Source organism: Zonotrichia albicollis, chromosome 28, assembly GCF_047830755.1.
Source record: "Zonotrichia albicollis isolate bZonAlb1 chromosome 28, bZonAlb1.hap1, whole genome shotgun sequence".
NCBI classification, from domain to species: domain Eukaryota; kingdom Metazoa; phylum Chordata; class Aves; order Passeriformes; family Passerellidae; genus Zonotrichia; species Zonotrichia albicollis.
The window spans coordinates 1,928,052-1,950,219 of NC_133846.1; the positions used below are offsets into that span (position 1 = coordinate 1,928,052).

The 22,168-nt window shown below is 57.6% G+C and overlaps 3 protein-coding genes across 6 annotated transcripts in view; 2 read left to right on the forward strand and 1 right to left on the reverse strand.

The window, feature by feature from the left end:
• The window catches only part of GNAI3 (G protein subunit alpha i3), a 32,608-nt gene extending 29,545 nt beyond the window's left edge, over window positions 1–3,063 (forward strand). The window contains exons 7-9 of the mRNA XM_074528382.1: window positions 586–739; window positions 1,780–1,973; window positions 2,048–3,063. Of these exons, the coding sequence (XP_074384483.1) occupies window positions 586–739; window positions 1,780–1,970 (345 nt within the window). The 3' untranslated portion in view covers window positions 1,971–1,973; window positions 2,048–3,063. The remainder of the gene's footprint in view (window positions 1–585; window positions 740–1,779; window positions 1,974–2,047) is intronic.
• A 719-nt stretch (window positions 3,064–3,782) lies between these two features.
• GNAT2 (G protein subunit alpha transducin 2) lies at window positions 3,783–13,448 on the reverse strand. Its single transcript, XM_074528379.1, has 10 exons — window positions 11,578–13,448; window positions 10,785–11,009; window positions 9,901–9,943; window positions 9,565–9,706; window positions 9,242–9,399; window positions 8,600–8,728; window positions 8,259–8,388; window positions 6,725–6,878; window positions 6,126–6,326; window positions 3,783–4,518 (listed from the first exon to the last, which is right to left on the reverse strand). Exons 1-9 carry the CDS (start codon window positions 11,723–11,725, stop codon window positions 6,136–6,138), a joined length of 1,320 nt encoding a protein of 439 aa, XP_074384480.1. The 5' UTR covers window positions 11,726–13,448; the 3' UTR covers window positions 3,783–4,518; window positions 6,126–6,135.
• Window positions 13,435–22,168, forward strand: AMPD2 (adenosine monophosphate deaminase 2). 4 transcript variants are annotated; one of them, XM_074528378.1, is made up of 18 exons: window positions 13,435–13,585; window positions 15,249–15,379; window positions 15,999–16,129; window positions 16,418–16,486; window positions 17,049–17,160; window positions 17,259–17,445; window positions 17,531–17,672; window positions 17,760–17,849; window positions 18,100–18,229; window positions 18,323–18,517; window positions 18,658–18,789; window positions 18,877–19,040; window positions 19,755–19,881; window positions 19,974–20,137; window positions 20,249–20,369; window positions 20,443–20,616; window positions 20,889–20,999; window positions 21,826–22,168. In XM_074528378.1, the coding sequence occupies exons 2-18, from the start codon at window positions 15,350–15,352 to the stop codon at window positions 22,033–22,035; spliced, it is 2,289 nt and encodes a 762-aa protein (XP_074384479.1). In that variant the 5' UTR covers window positions 13,435–13,585; window positions 15,249–15,349; the 3' UTR covers window positions 22,036–22,168. The 4 variants fall into 4 exon arrangements, with proteins under 4 accessions (XP_074384479.1, XP_074384476.1, XP_074384478.1 ...); XM_074528375.1 differs by having other exon boundaries at window positions 13,458–13,778; XM_074528376.1 differs by lacking the exon at window positions 13,435–13,585 and adding an exon at window positions 14,141–14,258.

Genomic DNA, 22,168 nt, shown 5'->3' on the forward strand with positions numbered 1-22,168 from the left:
TCTCCTGACTGTCAGCCAACAGTCCCAACACACACACACTTGGTCCTGATAGGGCAAGGGAACAAAACACCATCACTGTGGGTAAACAGTCTCCATGTTGCATTGTACTTTTGCACAAACACATTCACAGCAAATGATAGGAATTGTTTTTTCTTTCTTTGAGGTTCACAGAATGTGAAACCCAGAAATATTCTTGGGAAGAATTGTGCCTTGCTTTTCTCTGTGAAGAGAAATGTGGTGACACTCCTCCTGTTAAATTGTCTGAGAGCTGCAAGGATGAGCACTCTTTAGATAAGCCAGTGGAATCTTGCCCCCACAAAGTGATAAATACAACCCATCCATGAGGTTTCCACCTTCCTGGTTGCTGGGAGGTGCCTGGAGTTGTTCTCATGCCTTGTTCTCTGCATGTGAGTCACTCCAGGAAGGAACAGGAGGAGATGAATTGTCCCCCTGTGCTCCTCCTGGGGCAGTGGCAGTGAGAGTGTGGCAGTGACACCCCAATTTTGAGTCTGGCCTGTGCAGCAGAGCCTCTGTCCCCCTTCCCACCCTGCCCTAACATCTCCCCTGTTGGATTTCCTTTTCCAGAACCGGATGCATGAGAGTATGAAACTGTTTGACAGCATCTGTAACAACAAATGGTTCACAGACACCTCCATCATCCTCTTCCTGAACAAGAAAGACCTGTTTGAGGAGAAGATTAAGAAGAGCCCACTAACAATCTGCTACCCAGAGTACACAGGTAGGCTGGGACCTCTGGGATCCTGGGATCATCTGTGTCACTGGGCCAGCAGTCAGTGAGTCAGAGCCTTGCACAACCGAGAATCAGTTACAAACTTTCCCCCCAGTTCTTTCCCTTTGCCTCCTGGACAGTTCTGGCCTGTTCAGTTGGCTGGTGGTGTTTTCTTGGAAGAGCTGTGGTTGGGAACAACCTTTCTTCTTCCCTGGAATAAAGTGTTGCACTCCAACAAATCAAGGGGATTTTCTTTCACTGAAAGAGTAATAAATACTGGAATGCTCTTTCCAGGGAGGTGGTAGTATCACCTGGATGTGTTTACAAAAAGACTGGACATGGCACTTGGTGCTATAGTTGAGGTGTTAGGGCATAAGTTGGACTTGATGATCTTAGAGGTCTCTTCCAACCTCATTATTCTGTGATTCTGTGAAGGTCACTTCCCCGTTTCCACACCTAACTGGGACAATAATTCCATGTAAATTCAATTTTAGAGGCTGTGGAACTTAACCATGTCTTGCTCTGGCTCCTGCCCACCCTGGAGTGTCCGTGTTCAGCGTGGATTGTTCCAGAACCCATCCCTGCTGTGGTTCCACACAGGTGGAAGGTTTTACTTGGGCACTGCTCAAGGCATTTACATGTTTAAAAAATCCTTCAAATCTCTTCAAATCTCTTGATTTCTGTGATTCCTAGAGAAGCTGTGGATTCCCTGTCCCTGGAAGTGCTTGAAGCTAGGCTGGACAGGAGCAACAAGGTGTAGTGTAAGGTGTCCCTGTTCCTGGGTAGGGGGTGGAACAAGGTGGGATTGAAGGTCCCTTCCAGCCCATGATTGGTTACTCTCTGTGGAGCCTGGCTGTCCCAGCACAGAGCAATCCCTGGATCCCATGGCCAAGGTCACTGCCCAGAGAACAGACTTCAGGTCTCCCAGAAGGAGTTAATGGTGGATTTGGATTTGTAGCTGGATAAGGCAGATGGTTGCAAGCAGCTTAATATGGACTTAAAAGCTCCCGTGAGGCGGTGGGCAAAGCCAGGGATCTTCTCCTTTGCAGGCTCCAACACGTACGAGGAGGCAGCCGCCTACATCCAGTGCCAGTTTGAGGATCTGAACCGCAGGAAGGACACCAAGGAGATCTACACCCACTTCACCTGCGCCACCGACACCAAGAACGTCCAGTTCGTCTTCGACGCCGTCACCGACGTCATCATCAAGAACAACCTCAAGGAGTGTGGGCTCTACTGAGAGGTAAATGCAGCTCTGGGTGTCCTGCTGGGAAGGGCTCACTCTGCTCCCTTCTACATTCCTGCTTTCCTTCCCAGTGTTTGTGCCTGGTGAGCCCCAGCCTCTTGCTGCCTCGTGGGGACAGCGACGAGCGTGACCCAGGAGCAGAGAACATGTGGAATCCTGGAATTCTTTAGCACAATCTTCTGTCTTAGGGACCTTTTATTGCTGTGGGATGTGGAATTAGGGCACAGTGAAGCCACGTAGTGGGAGTAGATCCTCCTGGCATCGTTGGACGACGTGATCTCCGGGATGTGCAGTGGATTCCAGCTGGATTCCAGACCTTGGATATGTAGCTTTCTCTCTTCCTTTGGTTAACAAGCCACCACTAGTCTGTTTTTAAGGTTATTTTTTTTTTTCCATCGAGAAAACTATAACTTTACTAAACTTTATTTCTTTATTTGCAAACCTTGTTTTAAAAATAATAATAATTAAAAAAGCAACAAAAAAAATCACTTAACTATGCACATGTGAGCAGATCCTGCAGAAAATATTCCTCTTAGCAGGAATTCCTTGTTTTTAACACTTGCTATGGCCAGGATTTAATATTTCTGCAGCTACCAAGGGATCCTTAGAGCTTTTTTTCCATGTGTGATTTGTTACCATCCTGCTCCCCCCAGGCTTTGGGAAAGGCTCCTGCAGCAGAAGGAGGGTTTAGGTTCTGTTGGGGGTTTGAGCCCAGTTTTATGCCAGTTTTATGGGAAGGGATTTGTGCTCAGCATAACCCTAGCTCGGTGGGGAGAGGAGCTGAGCCCTGGCTGGGGGGAAATCTGCTGCTTGCCAGCTCCCAAACCACTGATTCCTGTGCATTTTTTGGGATGAAAACGGTGCATTATTCAGTGCTGCCTTTCCCATGGCCCTCCCTGCCCAGCCCTGTCCTGAGCATGCCTTTACTTTGTCTGTGTGGTGCCAAATCCCCGTTTCCCTTTAGTGCCATCCCTAACCAGTCCTACATTCCTTTGCTGATCCATGATTGCATCCAGACTCCTCCCAGTTTGTCATGTGTACAGTTGGATCTGTTAGACTTGTTGGCAGTATTAAAATGGTGAGTAAAGATTGTAGCCTTTTCTCCACTTTATTCTTCCTTTTTCCAGGAGTGCTCCCAGCTTTTGTGCTTTGCTGGAGAAGGAGAGGAAGAGCTTTGATGGGAATTGGGTGGAATTACCTGGACAGGGATGTTCCTTGTGCTTTATCACCCACCACTGGTGGTGTTGTGCTGCTCCCAAAGACTTGAGTTGTCCTGGCACAGTTGGAACATGCCAGGAATCCCCTTGCCCATGGGATTATTGGCAGATGGATAATTACTGTTTATTTGTAGCCTAAATCTCACTGGATGCTGTGACCCCCTTGGGAATTCTGCTTTGGGCACTTCTGTGGGATGGAGGTGGGACTGTTCTCAGAACACTTGCTTAGAAATCCAGGGTAAATTCCTCAGGGAGGCTGCTGTGTGCTGGCAGGGGGAGCCCTGAGGGAGATTCCCTGTTCTGGAATCTTTTCCAAGCTGTCTGGAGCTGTGTCTGTTTGACAGTTCCCTTCCAGCCATCCTCCATGGGATAACTCATCCTTTAAACTCATCCAGGAGCTTCATCCAGGAAGGTTTTTGGCATGGTGACCCCCATCCCACCCCCAGGAGCCCAGCAGTGGCCATGGGGTGATCCAGGTGAGATCCAGAGATCCACACACCCCCAGAATGGATGAAATATCCCTTGATCCAAGCTCTGGGACACAGGAATGGAGCAAAGTGGAAGAAAGGAAGAACATCCACATCATGCATATTCCTTTATTGTGTTTTCCTACAGTTAAATGAAGCTGGTCGGGAGATCTCTGCAGGAAACAGGGAGAGGATGGATACAGGGCTCATCTATGAATTATTTACAAACAGACAGAGCAAATGCAGCTCTAAGTAGCAGAATGAAAATCTTTCAAGTAACCATTTCCTCTTTATCCAGCCCATTGCTGGGCTGGAAGTGGGATTCCCTTCCCCAGCCCCTCCTGCCTGAGAAATTCCCTCCATTTAGGGCCCAAAACAACCCCACAAACCCCTGGTTTGTCCTGCCAAGGGCTGGGGTTGGTTCCCAGGAAAGAATGAGGGACTGAGGTTGGTTCCCAGGAGGGACTTGGGGGTAACACAGCCTCCACCTTCCCCAGAAATTTCATCCTGGATTAATCCAGCTTCGATCCAAGGGCAGGAATGGGCTGCAGAGGGATGGGCAAGGGGGCCATGTCTATCCTACCTCCCAAATTCCCTTAATATTCCTATTCCTGCTGGGCTCTCTGGTGTCAAACCTCCTGTAAAACGCTGAGAACAGGGGTTCTTCCTTGGAAAAAAAAGAGGAAATGGCCATGAAAGGGAGCAGGAAGTTGAGCTTCAGCCCCTTCCAGGATTGGGTTTGGAAGGAGGCAGATTTGGGGAGGTCATAGAAAAAGTGGGAGCAGTGATGTGTGGTGAGGGTTGGTTCTTCCTTTGGCTCTGCTCAGCAGAACGGTGAGATGGGAATGTTTTCTTCTTCTGGGAGGGAGGGAGAGAGAACAGGGAGTTAAATACACCCAGGGAAGGGCTTAGGGGAGCAATTTTATGGAAACAAGGGAGAAACTCAGGTGGGGTTCAGGGATTTGTGTCACTTCATCCCTTTGCCTTCCTCTGTGGTGATGAGGATGGAGCATCCCCTCCCTCCCCCCCTTCCAAGTGTCATCTTCTGGTGCCTCCTGCCTGCAGAGAACCTGCTTGAGGTCTTTTTATTGTTTTGGTTTCTTTTTGTATCTTTTTCCTGCTTTTTTGTTAATATTCAAGGATAAGAGAAACACCAGAGTTTCCCTGAAAAGCAAAGTGCCAGAGCCAGTGGCTGGGAACTGCTTGGAAAAGGGGAGAGAGGATGGAATTCCTGCTGCTGCTCAGAATTAGTGCAAGATTTAGGATGATAAACCCTAATTAGAGTGATAAACCCTAATTAAAGTTTTAGGATGAGCTAAAAGGCTGAGAGCAGCATAGTGTGCCTTGGGATGTTCCCATCCACTGAGGCTGGGCTGGAATTGCAACTGGAGAGAAATAAAATGATTCCTTTTAGCTCAGGTGGAGGATTTGGGAATCTCTATGTGCAAGGGGGAGAATTGTCTGGCTGAGCCCACCCCACTGTGGGATGGGACTGAATCCCATGGGAGCTCAGCACAGGGATGTGACCATGTCCCTGGGCTGATGGGACCCCAGACTGCCCCTCCCCACTGCTCCCAGTCCATCCTCCCCTCCCCTGCTCTGAGGATTTCCAGGACTTGATGGCAAAACCAGAGGGACCTACATCCCACCACCCCTCAAAGCAGGATGGAGCCAGCTCTGATCATCCTCATCCTCATCCCCAGCTCTTCTTTCTTTTTGGGATGGTGCTGAGTCTGCTCATGCTTATCTCCAGCCCCTTCCCCAGCCTTGCTTTTGGGGGGGATGGAGCTGGCTCTGCTTTTCTTCATCTCCTTTCCCCAGCCCTTTTTTGGAGATTGAGCTGGTTCTGATCATCCCCATCCTCTTCCTTCTTCCCCTGACCTTTTTTGGGGATGGAGCCAACTCTGCTCTTTCTCATCCGTGCCCTCCTTTCCCAGCCCTTTATGGGAGGGATCCAGGTTTGATTGTTTTCATATCCCTCCCCTTCCCCAGCCCTTTTTTTGTGATGGAGCCAACTCTGCTCTTCCTTCTCCCCTTCCCAAGCTTTTTCTTCAATGGAACCAACTCTGATCATTTTCATCTCAGTCCCCTTCCCCAGCCCATTTTTCAGAGAGATCCAGCTCTGATCATCTTTGTCCTCCTCCCTTTTCCCAGCCCTTTTTGGGATGGAGCCAATAGTGATCATCTTCCTTTTCATTCCCTTTCCCAGCCCTTTTTGGGTGGAGCCCATAGTGATAATCATGCTTGTCTTCATCCCCCTTCCCTTTCCCAGCCTTTTTTGTGATGGAGCCAGTAGTGGTCATCCTCCTCTTCATTCCCCTTTCTCAGCCTTTTTTTTCAGAGAGATCCAGCTCTGATCATCTTCATCACCCTCCCCTTTCCCAGCCCTTTTTGGGATGGATCCAGCTCTGACCACCCTCCTGCCCTCTCCTGTCCCTGTTTTCTGGCTCCAGCCTCTCCCGTACCTGCTGGTGCTCAGAAGAGGCCGCAGTCCTTGAGGTTCTCTTTGATGATCACGTCTGTGACGGCGTCGAAGACGAACTTGACGTTCTGTGTGTCTGTGGCACAGGTCATGTGGCTGTAGATCTCCTTCACGTCCTTCCTCATGTTGAGATCCAGGAACTGGGTCTTGATGTAATTCCCTGCGTCCTCAAATGTGTTTGGACCTGCAGAGGGGGGGAATGCTTCCAAGCTGCTCCCATGGGGGTGGGTGTTGGAGGAAAAGGGGTGGAGAGCTGACCAGGCGTAGCACAGAACTCCTTTTTACCCCATTTCTGTTCTTCCAAACACCTTCCTGAGGCCACATCCATCCTCTCCTCAGCTTCAGCCTCCCAGGATTTGACTCACCACCTCAAAGAGCAGCATGGAGCTGCTTCTGCTCATCCTCATCCCCTTCCCCAGCCTTTTTCTGGGATAGAGCCAGTTCTCATCATTCTCATCTCCCTTCCCCAGCCCTATCACAACACATCCCAAAACCATCTTTGCTGGGACCACACAACTCCCCAGTCCCTGGTTTGGGGGGTCTCAAAGAGGAGGATTAAGGCTGGGAATGGTCTGGACTCACCATCATACTCTGGGAAGCAGATGCTGAGATGGACTTTCTTGATCTTTTCCTCAAAAAGGTCCTTCTTGTTGAGGAAGAGGATGATGGAGGTGGCGGCAAAGAACTTGTGGTTGCATATACTGTTGAATAGGTGCAGGGACTCATGCATGCGGTTCTGCAGGGAAGAGGATCATCATGGATTGGCACCCCCTTTGGGCCACTGCAGCCCACCCCCAAGCCCCCATTCCCAAAAAAAGAGCTTTCCCCTGTTTGCTGCAGCAGCAGCTGCTCCTGCTGCCTGCCCAGTCTCTCCTGCCCACCCAAAATCACAGATAAATCCACGTGATGCTCAGGGTAGGGACTGGCTCCAGTCCCTCCTGGGATTGTCAGAAATGAAGGACTGTAGTGATTTCACTGAGCAAATGATCCATGGAAACCTTGGAGCCTGTGACGAAGGTGCTCAGTGAGCATCAGGGGGATGCTTGTGTTGGACCATGGCTTCTGGCCATTGTCCACAGCTTCAGGAAGGAGCTGGGAAAAGGAAATCTCCAGTTTCAGAGCAGATGTTGAGTTCTTAGTTTGCTGCTGGGTCATCCTGAGGGCATAAGAATCCATCTAGGCAGAGCCAAGTCCAGTGGGGGGATTTTCTTGATATAAGGGGGGTCCTCCATCTTTGTGGGCAGCAGGTGGGTTCTCCAGGAATGGTTTTCCCTCATCCAGCTTCCCATCACAGCAGCTTTTCTGTAAGCAGAGCACTGACTGTGCCCAAATCCTGCCCTGTCCTGTGCTGGGTGGGCATTCCAGCCTCTCCCAAGGGCTCCCATGGGAAGGATGCTCTCCTGCACGTGGCTGAGAAAAGGCTGTGAGCTCCTGCCTGGCCATGGCAGGGCCCAGGGATGGCAGATCCTGACTCTGATCCAGCTTCAGAAGGTATTTGGATCCCAAGCAGCAGCCATGGGACCTGGAGGAGATGCCAGAGAAGAAACCACTCCTGCTCTTCTTGTCTTCACCCCTTATCTCTTCAAAGAAAAACCCATTATGGAGCTTCCATGTTCCTTCTCTCTGGATCTCCAAGCTGCTTTTCCAGGGCTCTGCTGGTGCATCCTTCACTGGACACATTTTGGATCATGTCCTTGTGCCCCCACACTGGGAGGGTGGGAGCTGCCCCTCCTTATCCCCTCTGCTCGCCCTGGAGGGCACAGTGAGACACGAGGTGCCTCAGGACCAGATTTTCCTTCATCCCAGTGGGTTCATGGCTCTTCCTGCCCTTCCCTGTAGCTGGCTGGCTGTGTTGCCATTCCCTGGTGGATCTCAGGATTTGCTCATGGGGTTTCCTCATAGGCAGAGCCATGGATTCATGACCCAGAGGAAGTGCAAACACCTTTATCGGGTGCAAGTGAGCAGGAATGAGCTCCATCCTGCATCTCCCACACCCTTCCTGGATTACCCAGAGCATCTGACAGTGCAAAGTGCTGTTCCTCCCTCCTCTGATCCCCCTCAGAGCTCCCTGTTCCTCTCCCCCTTAGCTCCCAGTGCCTCCAGGACCCCAACCCACCACTTCGTCATCCTCCACCAGCACCATGTCGTAGGCGCTCAGGGCCCCACAGAAGATGATGCAGGTCACCCCCTCGAAGCAGTGGATCCACTTCTTTCTCTCTGAGCGCTGCCCTCCCACGTCGAACATCCTGGGGAGGGGACAAGCATGAGGGACACACTCACACCTGGTCCTGACACCCCCCATCTGATGGTGCCACATCCTCAAGGGAGCAGGAATCACTGTGGGACGGCACTGGTGCTCCCTTGAGTGTCAGGGTCACCCCAAAATCCCTCCCCACCATCAGGGCTGGGGGGAATCATGGAGGAGTGGTCATGGAGGTGAAGGAGGCTCCCACCCACCTGAAATTCAGGTCTTTGACAGAGAACTTGGTCTCGATGATCCCTGTGGTCTTCACTCGGGATCGCAACACATCCTGCTCGTTGGGGAGGTAGTTGGGGGCTGTGATCCTGTCCAGCTGGTTCAGGTAACTGGGGGGACAGGAAGGGATGTGACCTGCTGCCAAGGGGCTCCCCATGTCTCCCCCTTCCGCCAGATTTTTGGGGATGGTTGTGGGGATGAGCTCTGCCAAACACTGGGACTCCAGGGCAGTGACATCCCTGGGGAAGCTGAGGGACATCAAGGGTGGTGGGGCTGCAGGTCAGCAGCACTCTTGGGATGGGGATGGCACTGGTGGGATGGATGATGACAGCAGTGGGATGGAGAATGTAGGACAGCACTAATGGAATGGAAGATGGCAGCAGTGAGATGGGGATAGCACTGATGGGATGGAGAAGGGCACTGGTGAGATTGGGGAATGGTACTGGTGGGATGGATGATGACAACAATGGGATGGAGGATGACACTGGTGGGATGAAGAATGGCAGACTCAGGGTATTCCCAGGAGCAGGGAGGAGATGGATTTTGCCAGGCTGGGTTGGAGCTGGCCATGAGCTGTCAGGGTGTCCCCAGGCTGGTCCCTGTTGTGCCCTGTCCCCACTCACTATGCAGCTGAGTCGTTGAGCTGATACTCGGCAGCGCGGTCAAAGCACGCCTGAACCCCCCCGTCCTTCCACAGCTTCTTGATGCAGGACACCAGCTCTGGGGGCATCGTGCCCTCCTCAATGGAGTCAGCCAGGTTGAAGAGCAGCCGGCCTTCATCCTGCGAGAGGGACCTTCATCACCAACCCTGCCATGGCCCCTGCTCCCCCAGAGAGCCCTCAGGACTGGGGGGACAGCATGGGGCTGCTGTGGGCGCTGGTTCTGGGGGCTGCCCTGGCCCCACGCCGTGGGGTGTGGGGGACAGGGACACTGTCCCCGGACTGACCGCGCAGGAGGACTCGGCGTAGTCGATGCCCAGCGTGGACATGGCGCGGATGATGGCCAGGATGGACTGCAGGATGTTCCCGTAGATAATGGACTTGAACTCCATGCACTCCTCCTCTGTGTAACCGTCCTGGTGGATGATCCTGGCAGGCACAGTGGCCTCAGCCCCAAGCCAGGACATCCCCTCCACCAGGAATCACCACCCCACACTGGGAATCACAGGTGCCACCGCCAGGTGACATGGGGGGTGACTGGAGATCCAGCCACCCCATGTCCAAGAGCTGGTGGCTCATCCTTGTGGCCTCCCCCTCCCCAGTGTGGCCCAGGCCATACTCACTTCATCTGCTTCACGATGGTGCTCTTCCCTGACTCTCCAGCCCCTGGAAAAGGGTGGGAGGGACACCTTAGTGCCCATCAGGACCTGTTGCCACCGTGATGAGCACCCCATGGGGATCAAAGCCGCTGCCCCCCACACATCTCCTGGCTACACACCCAGCCTGGCCTCTTCCCACGACCACCGTCATCCCCACACTCCTGTCACCCCTTGCACCCTGTGTGGGACCACAGCTCAGGGACCCCCAGGGTGGTGGGAGCCCCCTGAGTGCAGGTCCCCCCATCCCACACCTCCCGCCCACCGTGAGCAGTGCCCGGCGATGCCTCTGGGGCCGTAAGCGGCTTAGGGCAGCACAGGAAGCTGCTTAGAATTAGGGTGTTAATCGCCTTGACCCCAGCCCCCCCACCTGCATACGGCCCTACTGCTGGCCCCAGCCCCATGGAGTCACCCCCTGCCCCACAGAGTCACCCCCCAGCCCTGTGGGGTGTGTAGGGACCCCCAAGGAACCATCTCCCCCTGCCTGGCACCACCAGCAGGTTTTGGGGTGCTGGTGGCAGAAATTCCCCAGGTTCTCGCTGACCCCGTGAGATGTGGCACATCCTGGTGGGACCCGGGGGCTTGGTCCTTTCCCCATCCCCTCACTGTCCCCTTCGTGCCTGCTGTCCCCAAAAGCCGATGCCACATCCAGCCCTTCCCAGGGATAACATCCTGGTGGCAGGACAACATCTCCAGGCTGATGGTGACTTGTCCGAGGGGTACCAGAGCCAGGGCAGGAGGAGCCCAGGGAGTCACAGGTTCCTGGTCCCCTTCCCCATCCCCACATCCCCTCAGCCTCAATGGAGTGGGAGCACAGGGACATCTCCAGGGGACATCCCCTCCAGCCTTACCAAGCAGCAGCAGCTTGACTGTCTTGGCCTCCTTATCTGCATCCTCCTGGAGCTTCTTCTCCAGCTCCTTGGACCTCTTGGCCATCTCCTTGTCCTCGGCACTGGCCCCGCTCCCCATGGCTTCGTCCTCCTCCTCCTCCAATAACTCCACAAGCTCCTCTAGGTCCCCAGGCTTTTCCAGCTCTTCAAGGAGATAACACGCACACCTCGGGAACGAGGTGGGCACTGGGAGATGAACGAGAAATTCAAAAAAAGGAGAGCCAGGTACCCCACACCCAATGTTGGGGTGCCTCAAGCCGGCAGCACTCTTCGGTGGGTCCTCGCTGCTGGCTGCCCCCCGCTCTCTCCCTTAATTCCCCATGGATAACCTGATTTTTTTTGACCGTGGGATTTGGGGACTTTTTATCTTGCCATGTGACCCAGGAAATCCAATTAGCCCAAGATGGCAAAGATTAGGGCTCAGGGAGAAAAAAAAGGATGGAGCATCTCAGGGAGGTGGGCAAGGGGCTTTACATAAGGGGGGCATCAGCGTGACACCCCCTGTCCTTGGGGACCGGTCCCCTGGGGTGACTTGGGAAGTGGGGATCATTTTGGGGGTCCCTCCTGTCCGTGGGCTGTGACCCCATTTTTGGGGGGCATTGAGGATGGGATCATCCCCATGTTGTGTGTGTCCCCCACCCCTGGGTGCTCCAGAGCGGTGGCAGGGGACTGGGCGGTGACAGGGGGCCAGGGTGGTGGCAGGGGGGTGATGGCACCGGGGGATTCCTCCTGCAGGGAAAAGGGAGCTAATTACCCCGGGGTGGGTAACGAGGGCCCCTAATCCTGCCCCGCTGGGTGCCGCCCTCCCGCTGCCTAAGCTCTTTAATGGGATCGCGGCTCAGCCTTCCTCCTCCTCCTCCTCCTCTTCCCGGGCTCAGCACCCCCCTCCCAGGCCAGCCCATCCCCCAAACCCTGGGGACAGGTGGGTGCCTCCCCCTTTTCCTGCGGGGCTGGCTGTGGGTGGGCACCGCAGGGGGAGTCCCCGCCCCGGGGTGGGCTTTGGGACCCCCACAAGCCCTGCACGTCCCCGATGTGGCTTTAAGGTGTCCTAAATCCCCGATGTTTGGGTTTCAGGTGTCCTAAATCCCTGCACTTCACAGGGTCACTGGGGGCTCCATGTCCCCGCACCGGTGTCCCCACGTCCCACCGGGCGCATGTTCGCTGCCAGCGCCGTTGCTTGGGGACACTCTGTTCCTGCTGTCCCCGCGGACACAGAGCCCTTTCTGAGCCTCTAATGAACTCGGCGCTAATGAGGGGGGTCCAATTAAAATACCAGACACCACCCCCCCTCCCCGCGGTGTGCGGACAGTGCTGGGCAGGGGACATGAGTCAGGCTGGGGGTCCCCACTGTCCCCCGTGGCTGTTGTGGCACAGCGCTGTCCCCGGTGGGTGGTGTCACCTCGCTGTCCCTTCACCCCCTCGACAAGGGGTGGGGGGCACAGAGGGGGGTGGGTGACATTCCCTCCGCTCTAACAGCGGCTAAAAATACCCCCCCGCGCCGGTGGCAGCTTCGGGGACACTGGGGGCGCTCGGAGGGGACACAGCCCGACAGCCACCCAGAGCCACCCGGGCACCGGCAGCCCCGGCCCAGGTAGGGACACACGGAGCGACACCCCCGGCACAGTGACACCCCCGGCACAGGTGACACCCCCGCGGCCGGGCTCTGCCTCTGGGGTGGCCCCACTTTGGGTGGGGGGTGCATTAGGGGGCAGGGCCTCCTTGGGGACATTCCTGGGGGGCTCAGGGCACCCCCAGCAGGGTGTGAGGTGGGGAGTGCTGCAGGAGTGTGAGTCCTTTTGGGGTGCGGTGCCATATCTGGGGGGGATCATCATTGTCCCATTTTGGGGGGCACTGGCTGATTTCGGAGGTGCCTTTGGGGGTACAGTGTTTAACGGGGGGGTGAGGGTCTGTTTAGGGGGTGCAGCGCCAGCCCTGGGGAGGGGGATCATCATTGCCCCATTTCGGAGGTACCCCGTGCCTTTGGGGGTACAGTGTTTAACGGAGGGGGGGTGACAGTCTGTTTTGGGGGTGCAGTGCCAGCCTTGGGGAGGGGGTGCCCATCCCGGGGGTGACGGTGCCCGCTGGGGGGGCACAGGGATTCCCAGTGGGATTGGGCCGAGCTCTGGATGGGGAAGAACACCACCCTGTGTTTTTGGGGAGCAATGCTTGTTCGGGGAGGGGGGCAGTGTCCATATTGGGGGGGGGCATAATGTCCACCCTGGGGGGGGGTTAACTCTATTAACCCTATTTTGGAAGCATCGCTGTCGCTTTGGGGGGGTCCGATCCCATCTCTCGCGGGGGTGCGATGCCCGCTCGGGGGGGACGTTAGGGCTGAACCGGGGGATAACGACTGTCCCCGAGGAGGGGCTTGGGCTGTCCCGGGGGTCCCACAGAGCCGCCTGGGGGGCTGTCCCGGGGTGCACACGTCTGTCCCGGGGTGTCACGGCTGTCTGGGGGTCACGGCTGACCCCACACGGGTACAGGGCGTTCCTCTGGGGGTGTCAGGTTTGTCCGTGGGGGGGTCACGGCTGGCCCAGCGCTGTCACAGCCCCATCACGGGTCTTGCCCCCCCCTCCAACCCTCCAGCGCCGCAGCCTCCTCCTTCCTCCTCCTCCTCCTCCTCCTCGCCACATCCTCCGCCCGCCCCATCCTCTTCCTCGTGCCGGTTTCCGGCCGGGCCCCGCCGGGGACTTTGGTCCATTCCCGGGTTCCTGCATCAATCATCAACCAGGGGAGGGAGCGGCCGCTGCGGCCCCGCCGCCGTAAGAGTCCCCCGGGCGCCCCCCGTCATTCACCCCCCGCCCCCATCACCATCATCACCACCATCACCATCATCACCGCCAGCATCAGCCCCTCCGCTCCTCCCCGGCCCCCCTGGAGCCGCCATGTCCTCTGTCCCCCCGGCCAAGTGCTCCTTCAAGAAGCGGGGTAGCCTGCAGACCCCCAGCCCCGCAGGTGAGACCTCCCCCAAGCACCCGAGGGGACACCAGGGGACAGCCAGCTCACGGCCCGGGGGTGGGGGGGCGATGCTGCGAGTAGGGGGATCATTTGGGGGGGGGGCAATGCCGCCGTGCTGCTCTGAGGGTTTATTTTGGGGAGGGGGAGCCACCAGCGTGTCCCGGCACCCGGAGGGGTGGCAGCGGCGGGGGGGGCCCTGCGTGTCCCCTCCTGCCAGCGCAGCGCCTCGGTGGCGCAGTGAGAGCGGAGGAAGAGGAGGAGGAGGAAGGAGGGGGGGCGGACCCGGTTTGGGGGGGCTCCGCGGGGGCGATCTCGGGTGGCACTGGGTGGGGGGCAGTGATGACAGGGGGTGGGCAAGGTGGCACTTTGTGGTTGGCACTGTTGGGAGAGGGTCTCAGGGTGCCGCCGGGGCTGCTCCCACACGTGGGTGGCACACGTGTGTTCTGGGTGGATGGCAAATGGTGGTGGTGACACAGGGTGAGTGTGGTGACATCACCGGCGTGAGGTGGCACTACGGGGTTGTCACCTGGGGGGTCTAGGGGCATCACCGGGCTGCTCCCGGCTCTGGTGAGCCACGTTTGTCCTGGGTGGGTGGCACAGGGTGTTCTGGATGGTGGCACGAGTGGGTGAAGTGGCACTTTGAGGTTGTCATCTGTCTGGCACCCGTGTTGGGGGGGATCTTGGAGTGCCACCAGGGCCGCCACCTGTCACACGTGGGCAGCACAGGCTATGTCCCGGGGGCACAGGGGACATAGGAGAGGCACCACCAGCACATCTGATGACACCAGTGCTGTCCCTGCCCTGGGTGACACAGCCCCCATTCCCATTGGGGTGATGCAGGGAGCAAATGGGGTGGAGGCTCCTGTTTGGGGGTCAGGGGACCTGGATCTTCCCCCAGGCTGTGCTGGGTGGAGGGGCTCTTACTGGTGCACCCAGTTTAACCAGTAGGAGCTGATTTCCAGTGCCCACCAGCAGGTCTATGGTGGGTTTGGGGTTGCAGAGGACGGTGGTGGCATTGGGGTGGCATTGGGCATCCCCCATGGCCCCAGTGCTGGTGGGAGCAGGGGGTGTGGGGCAATGGGGTGGCTTTGGAGGGGGGATGATGTCACCTCCCCTACCCCAGTGTGGGGATGTGCCCTCTGGGATGGGATGGGGGCAGGGAGGTGACCCTGGCAGGGACCCCAGTGTTGTGCCCCCCATGCCATGGGGGTCCTGCAGCCCAGCCCCGAGCCCCTCATTCATTCTCTGCTGGTTTCTCACAGCCCCCAGTGGAGCCAGCAGCCCCCCCAGTGCCCCAGGGGGATTGGGGGGGAGGGGGGCTCTTCCCCTTCAGCTGCCTCAGTTTCCCCATCATCCCCATTGGGAACAGCATCCCAGTTCCATGGTGGGGAGGGGGGGCTGATTAACCCCTTCCTGGCCAGATGGGGGATCCAGACCCCCCAGCTGATGTTGTCCCACTCCCTGCAGAGCTGCGGGGAGGGCCAGGGGCCCGGCCCCTGCAGTCAGCCTGGTCCCTGCCCGGGACCCCCCACAGCCTGAAGCATTTCCCAGTGGATCTGCGCACGTCCATGGATGGCAAATACAAGGAGATCGCTGAGGTGGGTCTGGGGCACACAGCTTGCCAGGTCTGGGGGGTTGAGCCTGTGTTGGGGGAGTGGGGGGGGTTTCCCCTCCATCCTTCCTCCACTCATCCTCCCCAAACCCTCCTTCCTTCCCACTTGTTCAGCTCTGAGTGTGGGAATCCCTGTGAGCCTTTCTCTGCCAACCCAGGGGCTGAAGTTCATGGCAGGGCTGAGGCTGCACCCAGCTTGTGGCAGGGCTGCTCTGAGCTCAGCTCAGGGCTCTGGACACAGCTCAGTGATGCTCTGGGCTCAGCTCACAGCAGGGCTGCTCTGGGCTCAGTTCAGGAATGCTCTGGGCTCATGGTAGGGCTGCTCTGGGCACAGCTCAGGACTGCTTTGGGCACAGTTCATGTCAGGGCTGCTCTGGGCACAACTCATGGCAGGACTGAGGCTGCACCCAGCCCATGACACAGATGCTCTGGGCTCAGCTCAGGGATGCTCTGGACGCAGTTCATGTCAGGGTTGCTCAGGGCTCCGCTCAGGGCTGCTTTGGGCTTGGCTCAGGGATGCCCTGGGCTCATGGCAGGGCTGAGGCTGTACCCAGCTCACAGCAGGGCTGGGGCTGTACCTAGCTCACAACAAGGCTGCTCTGCAGGAGCTGTTTTGCCGCTCACTGGCTGAGAACGAGATGCGCACGGCTCCCTATGAGTTCCCCGAGGAGAGCCCCATCGAGCAGCTGGAGGAGCGGCGCCAGCGCCTGGAGCGCCAGATCAGCCAGGACGTCAAGTAAGCCTGGGGGGTTCCCCTGTGTGCACCCCAAATGGCTGGAAGGGAGCCCTGCACGGGGCCAGGCCACCTCCCCGCCCCAAGAGGCTGTCTCTGTGCCAGCTCTGTGTGCCCTCTCCCGTGGGTGTCGCACTTGGTGTCCCCTTTGCAGTGAGTTTTTGGCTGGTTTCTGTCTGGTTTCTGTTGTTTTGGCATTAACGGGGTGTTTTCTCTCCCCGGCCCCCCCATTTCTCTCCCCCTCGTCCCCCCGGCTGTCCCCCCCCTCCACCGCCGCCTCCTTGTCCCCAGACTTGAGCCCGACATTTTGCTCAGAGCCAAACAGGACTTCCTGAAAATTGACAGTGCTGCGGACTTACAGTGAGTGTCCGGCCCGGTGTCACCGGCCGGGGCCACGGGGGGGATCGGGGACCCGCCTGGCCCCGTCTGACCCAGCACACCCAAGCATGGAGCCAAGAGGTCCCTCCCAGCCACTCTCACCGACACTGAATGCACCTGGGGAGGGGGGTTGGGGTGAGCTGGGGGTCCCAGCTCTGCTGCTGGCACAGGACCCCTGTCCTGGCCCTGTCGTCCCCTGGATGGGGGGGTCTGACGCTGTGTGTCCCCTCCCTCCTGTCTCCGCTTGGGAGCTGTCTCTGTCGTGAGTTTTTTTTGTTCTTTGTGCCCTTCTCCCCACTCCCACTTTTCATTGTGCTCATCAGGGCTGAGGGATGTGTTTTGGGAAGGGGGACAATGCCACCACCAAAAAGGACACGGGTGGCACAGCTGCCACAACCTCGTGGTGGCATCTCTGGGGACAGCGTCACCATCCTGCCACCCCAGGGCTGGACAGAGTCCCTGGGGTGGGGCTCATGCTGCTCTTGGCATACATGGGAATGGGGCAGACCTGTCACTGTCCCACTGGCCACGTCTGTCCCCACAGGCTCTTCAAGGAGCAGAATGACAGCCTGGTGGACCATGTCCCCAAGGAGCGGGAGGCGCTGCTGGAGCGAGAATTCCAGCGGGTCACCATCTCTGGGGAGGAGAAATGTGGGGTGAGCCTCCCCCTGACCCCCCTGGAAACCAGGCAAGGGTCTCCAGGCTGCCAACCCCAGCTTGGGGGGTGGTTTTTTGTTTTGTGTTCCCTTTCCAGGTGCCCTTCACGGACCTGCTGGATGCAGCCAAGAGCGTGGTGAAGGCTTTGTTTGTGAGGGAGAAGTACATGGGGCTGTCCCTGCAGAGCTTCTGCAAGACCACGGCCCGGTACCTGCAGGAGCTCTCCGAGAAGCCCCTGGAGACCCGAGGCTACGAGGAGGTGCCCGAGACCCCTGTGGCTGCTGGTGAGCACGCTGTGGAGGGGTCTCAGTGCTGAGCTGGGGTGCTGCAGGAGCTTTTGGGGTGATGCTGGGTGTCTCCTGACTGCAGATGCCCCCGTGCACCCCCCGTTTGCTGAGCAGCACCCCTATGAGAAGTGGGACCCCAAGAACATGCCAGCGGATCTTGGCTTCGGGCTGAAGATGGTGGATGGCGTTGTGCACGTCTACACCAAGCAGGACATCACTGACAAGTGAGTTTTGTGAGGGGAGGGTCCTTCTCATTGGGGTGAGGAATTTTTTGGTGGCGCTGTGTTACTCTCACGTGTGTCCCCCACCAGGAGCACGGAGCTGGACCTGCCATACCCCGACCTGCAGGAGTTCATTGCTGACATGAATTTCCTCATGGCTTTGATCATCAATGGGCCCATGTAAGGGGAAGGGTCCCATGGGAGGGTCCTACCCTGGGGGGGATCCCATGATGAGGATGTGACCTGACCCCCTGGACAGCCCCAAGGATGTGGCTGTGACTCTGGCACACAGTGCTGGTGCAGCTCCCATGTGCACCCTCACCTGTGTCCAAGAGTCTATGTTCCCATATCTGTGGCGGCACCAGCCTTTTGGGGCTGGATGTTCTGCTTCCTCACCCCAAACTGAGCTCCTCTTCCCTGTTTTGGGCAGCAAATCCTTCTGCTACCGCCGGCTGCAGTACCTGAGCAACAAGTTCCAGATGCATGTGCTGCTCAATGAGATGAAGGAGTTGGCGGCCCAGAAGAAGGTGCCTCACCGTGACTTCTACAACATCCGCAAGGTACCTGGGGATCCTGAGCTAGTCCCAGGTTTTGGGGGGTTCCTGGGGAGCTCTGGGAGGGTCTCAGGGCTGAGCATCACCTCCCTGGTGCAGGTGGACACCCACATCCATGCCTCGTCCTGCATGAACCAGAAGCATCTCTTGCGCTTCATCAAGCGGGCGATGAAGAAGCACCTGGATGAAATTGTCCATGTGGAGAAGGGGAAGGAGCAGACGCTCAAGGAGGTGTTTGAGACGATGAACCTCACAGCCTACGACCTGAGCGTGGACACACTGGATGTCCATGCGGTACGGGAGGCTCCCAAACCCTGGGGATGAGTGAACCCCATCCTTGGTTCTTCTCCAGGGGGTTTTACCAGGAGATGGGGGGTTGGTGGGTGTTGGGGTAGGTGATGAGGACTCTCAGGTCACACCTGTCCCACGTTCAGGACCGGAACACCTTCCACCGCTTCGACAAGTTCAACGCCAAGTACAATCCCATCGGGGAGTCCATCCTGCGGGAGATCTTCATCAAGACGGACAACCGCGTCTCGGGGAAGTACTTTGCCCACATCATCAAGGTGGGCCACCTCCCCTCCTTGTGGTATAACTCATGTCCCCTTCTGGTGGCCAAGCAGTGACAGTTGTCACTTGTCCCTTCCCATCAGGAGGTGATGGCAGACCTGGAGGAGAGCAAGTACCAGAACGCGGAGCTGCGCCTGTCCATCTACGGGCGCTCGCGGGATGAGTGGGACAAGCTGGCCCGCTGGGCCGTCAGCCACCGCGTGCACTCCAACAACGTGCGCTGGCTCGTGCAGGTGCCCCGGCTCTTGTGAGTGAAGGGGGCACAGGAGCTCTCACTTGGGTTGGGGGGATGCAGCCACCCCACTGTTGGAATTAAATACCAATATTGCCAGATGGAACGTGCCTGGGCTCGTCTGCCCCTTGCTGCTTGACCAAGGGCAGCAGCTGTGGTGGTTTCACCTCAAAAACACCTTTGGCTGGCTGGATATTGCAGCTGGGCACTGGGGACAAGTCCAGGCATGCAGGAGCTCAGGTTTACCTCTGGTGGAGAGGCTTCAAGGCGAGGTGAAGGAAAAGGAGTCGGGTTCTGCCTGGAGGGTTTGGATCCAGAGCTTTATTCTGGCCCACAGGCCTCTGAATGCAGCAACAGCTCCAGCAGAACTCCCTGAGCCCGTGGGTGCTGTTCCTTTTAACCCCAGGGAGAGGGGGAGAGAAGGGGTAGGGAGCCACCAAGCAGGTAAGGGGGGAAGGTCTCGAGACAAATGACCCCTGGATGGCCCAGTGTCCCCAGGGTTGAAAGGCATCTTTGGAACTTCACCAGCCACACAACGTGGAATGCCAAGTTTGACGGACAGCACTCAGCAGGGGCAAGGGAGGGGAAGGGAGAGGTTGTTGGCACACCTGGGGAAAGAACCGGGGATGACTGAGACAGGCTGTTCCATCACACTGCAACACCCCACTGCTGGCTGTGGTGGGGTGGGGAGGGGGAAAGCTGGCTCTGAGTGGGGTCTGTTCCCTGCAGTGACATCTACCGGACAAAGAAGCAGCTGGCCAACTTCCAGGAGATGCTGGAGAATATCTTCCTGCCGCTCTACGAGGCCACAATTCACCCTGCCCAGCACCCAGAGCTGCACCTCTTCCTGGAGCACGTGAGTGCTGTGTCCTGCTCCTGGGGACACCCCAACCCAAACCCAGCTGGAGCGAGGGGTGGCATCCCACCCTGGGGCTGTCTGTCCTGCAGGTGGATGGCTTTGACAGCGTGGATGATGAATCCAAGCCAGAGCATCACATCTTCAACCTGGATAGCCCTTTGCCAGGCAACTGGGTGGAGGAGGACAACCCACCCTACTCCTACTACCTGTACTACATGTATGCCAACATGACAGTGCTCAACCACCTCCGGCGGTAAGGACATGGCACATCCCCAATTCCCCCATTCCTGGCCTGGAACACACACCCCTCAGGAGGTTCTGGGGAGGTCACAGGGTGATGCTGACAGTCAAACACCCCTTGCAGGAAGAGGGGTTTCCACACCTTCGTCCTGCGCCCGCACTGTGGTGAGGCCGGTCCCATCCACCACCTCGTGTCGGGGTTCATGGTCTCAGAGAACATCTCCCACGGGTTGTTGCTGCGCAAGGTGGGCGGGGATGGGGTGTCTGGGGGGGCTGGGGGTGTGGTGGGACCCCCCCTTACCCTGCTGTGCCCCACAGGCCCCTGTGCTGCAGTACCTGTATTACCTGGCCCAGATTGGCATTGCCATGTCCCCGCTGAGCAACAACAGCCTCTTCCTGAGCTACCACCGCAACCCCCTGCCCGAGTACCTCTCACGGGGGCTCATGGTCTCCCTCTCCACCGATGATCCCCTCCAGTTCCACTTCACCAAGGTGAGCATTTGTGGAGGGCACCAGCCAGTGACCCCCAGAGGGGCTGTGGGGTGGGCACGGCTGGGTGATGGGATGAAGTCAGTAGTGGGGTGGGGTTGGTGGTGCAGTGTGGCTGGTGGTGAGATGTGGCTGATGATGAGGTGGGGCCACTGGCAGCACTGATGGATTCTGGAGGGTGCTGGTGGTGTAGAGGGGATGGGAGGAGGTGGGGACCCCTGTCCTGCCTGAGGGGTCTCTGTGGTGTGGTGGGAGCTGAGGGTGTCTGTCCCCAGGAGCCGCTGATGGAGGAGTACAGCATCGCCACCCAGGTGTGGAAGCTCAGCTCCTGCGACATGTGTGAGCTGGCCCGCAACAGCGTCCTCATGAGCGGCTTCTCCCACAAGGTGAGGCCCGTTCCCTCATGCCCAATTCTGCAGTTTGCCTATTCCTGATTCCCATTTGCCCCCTTTTCTCCATTCCCTCATTTGCCCAACCCCTTCCCAATTCCTATTTGCCTCCATTCCCATCCCTAATGCCCACATTCTTCCATTCCCATTCCCAATTCCCCCATTCCCAATTCCCATTCACACCCTGTTCCCCCATTCCCAATTCCCATTCACTCCCAGTTCCTTCATTCCCAATTCCTATTCACACCCAGTTCCCCCCTTTGCAATTCCCATTCACTCCCAGTTTTCCCATTCCCAATTCCCATTCACACCCAGTTGCCCATTCCCACATTCCCAATTTTCATTCACTCCCAGTTCCCCCATTCCCAATTCCCATTCCCACTCCCATTTCCCCAGTTCCCAATTCCCATTCACCCCCAGTTCCCCCATTTGCCCATTCCCAATTCCCCCATTGTCATTTGCCCATTCCCACTCCCAGTTCCCTCATTCTCAATTCCCATTCCCACTCCCAATTCCCATTCCCAATTCCCATTCACTCCCAGTTCCCCCATTCTCACTTCCCATTCCCGCTACCAATTCCCCCATTCCCAATTCCTATTCACTCCCAGTTCCCTTGTTCCCAATCCCTTTTCACCCCCAGTTCCCCCATTCCCAATTCCCATTCACACCCAGTTGCCCATTCCCTTGTTCCCATTTCCCATTCACCCCCAGTTCCCCCATTCCCACTCCCAATTCCGTCATTGCCATTCCCCCATTCCCCCATTCCCCCTTCCCATGCCCTGGGAGCACTGGGGCAGCCCCGGGTCCTGTCCCCCCTCCCCAGGTGAAGAGCTACTGGCTGGGTCCCAACTACCTGAAGGAGGGTCCGGAGGGGAACGACATCCGCCGCACCAACGTGCCCGACATCCGCGTCAGCTACCGCTTCGAGACGCTGTGCCAGGAGCTGACGCTCATCACGCAGGCGGTGCAGAGCGCCGAGCTGGAGCCCATCCAGGAGGAGGACGTGCTCACCATCTCCCTGGGCACCCACTGACCCCCCAGTTCCCCCCCGAGCCCCCCAGGGCTCTGTCGCCGTCCCCCTGCCCGCTCCTGCTGCTGTCTCAGTGCCGTTGCAGGGTGCGGCGTTTGTTGAGTCCCCTCTGTTTCATCTTGGTTTGTTCGTTTTA

Coding starts and splice junctions, on each gene's coding strand:
- AMPD2 (XM_074528375.1), top strand. CDS start 13,709: ATGTCCTCTGTCCCCCCGGCCAAGTGCTCCTTCAAGAAGCGGGGTAGC. Junction 13,779..15,248: donor GCAGACCCCCAGCCCCGCAG/GTGAGACCTCCC, acceptor CACTCCCTGCAG/AGCTGCGGGGAGGGCCAGGG. Junction 20,138..20,248: donor GTGCTCAACCACCTCCGGCG/GTAAGGACATGG, acceptor CACCCCTTGCAG/GAAGAGGGGTTTCCACACCT.
- GNAT2 (XM_074528379.1), bottom strand. CDS start 11,725: ATGGGCTGGCCTGGGAGGGGGGTGCTGAGCCCGGGAAGAGGAGGAGGA. Junction 11,010..11,577: donor CCCTCGTTACCCACCCCGGG/GTAATTAGCTCC, acceptor TTCATCTCCCAG/TGCCCACCTCGTTCCCGAGG. Junction 9,944..10,784: donor AGTCAAGCTGCTGCTGCTTG/GTAAGGCTGGAG, acceptor ACCCTTTTCCAG/GGGCTGGAGAGTCAGGGAAG.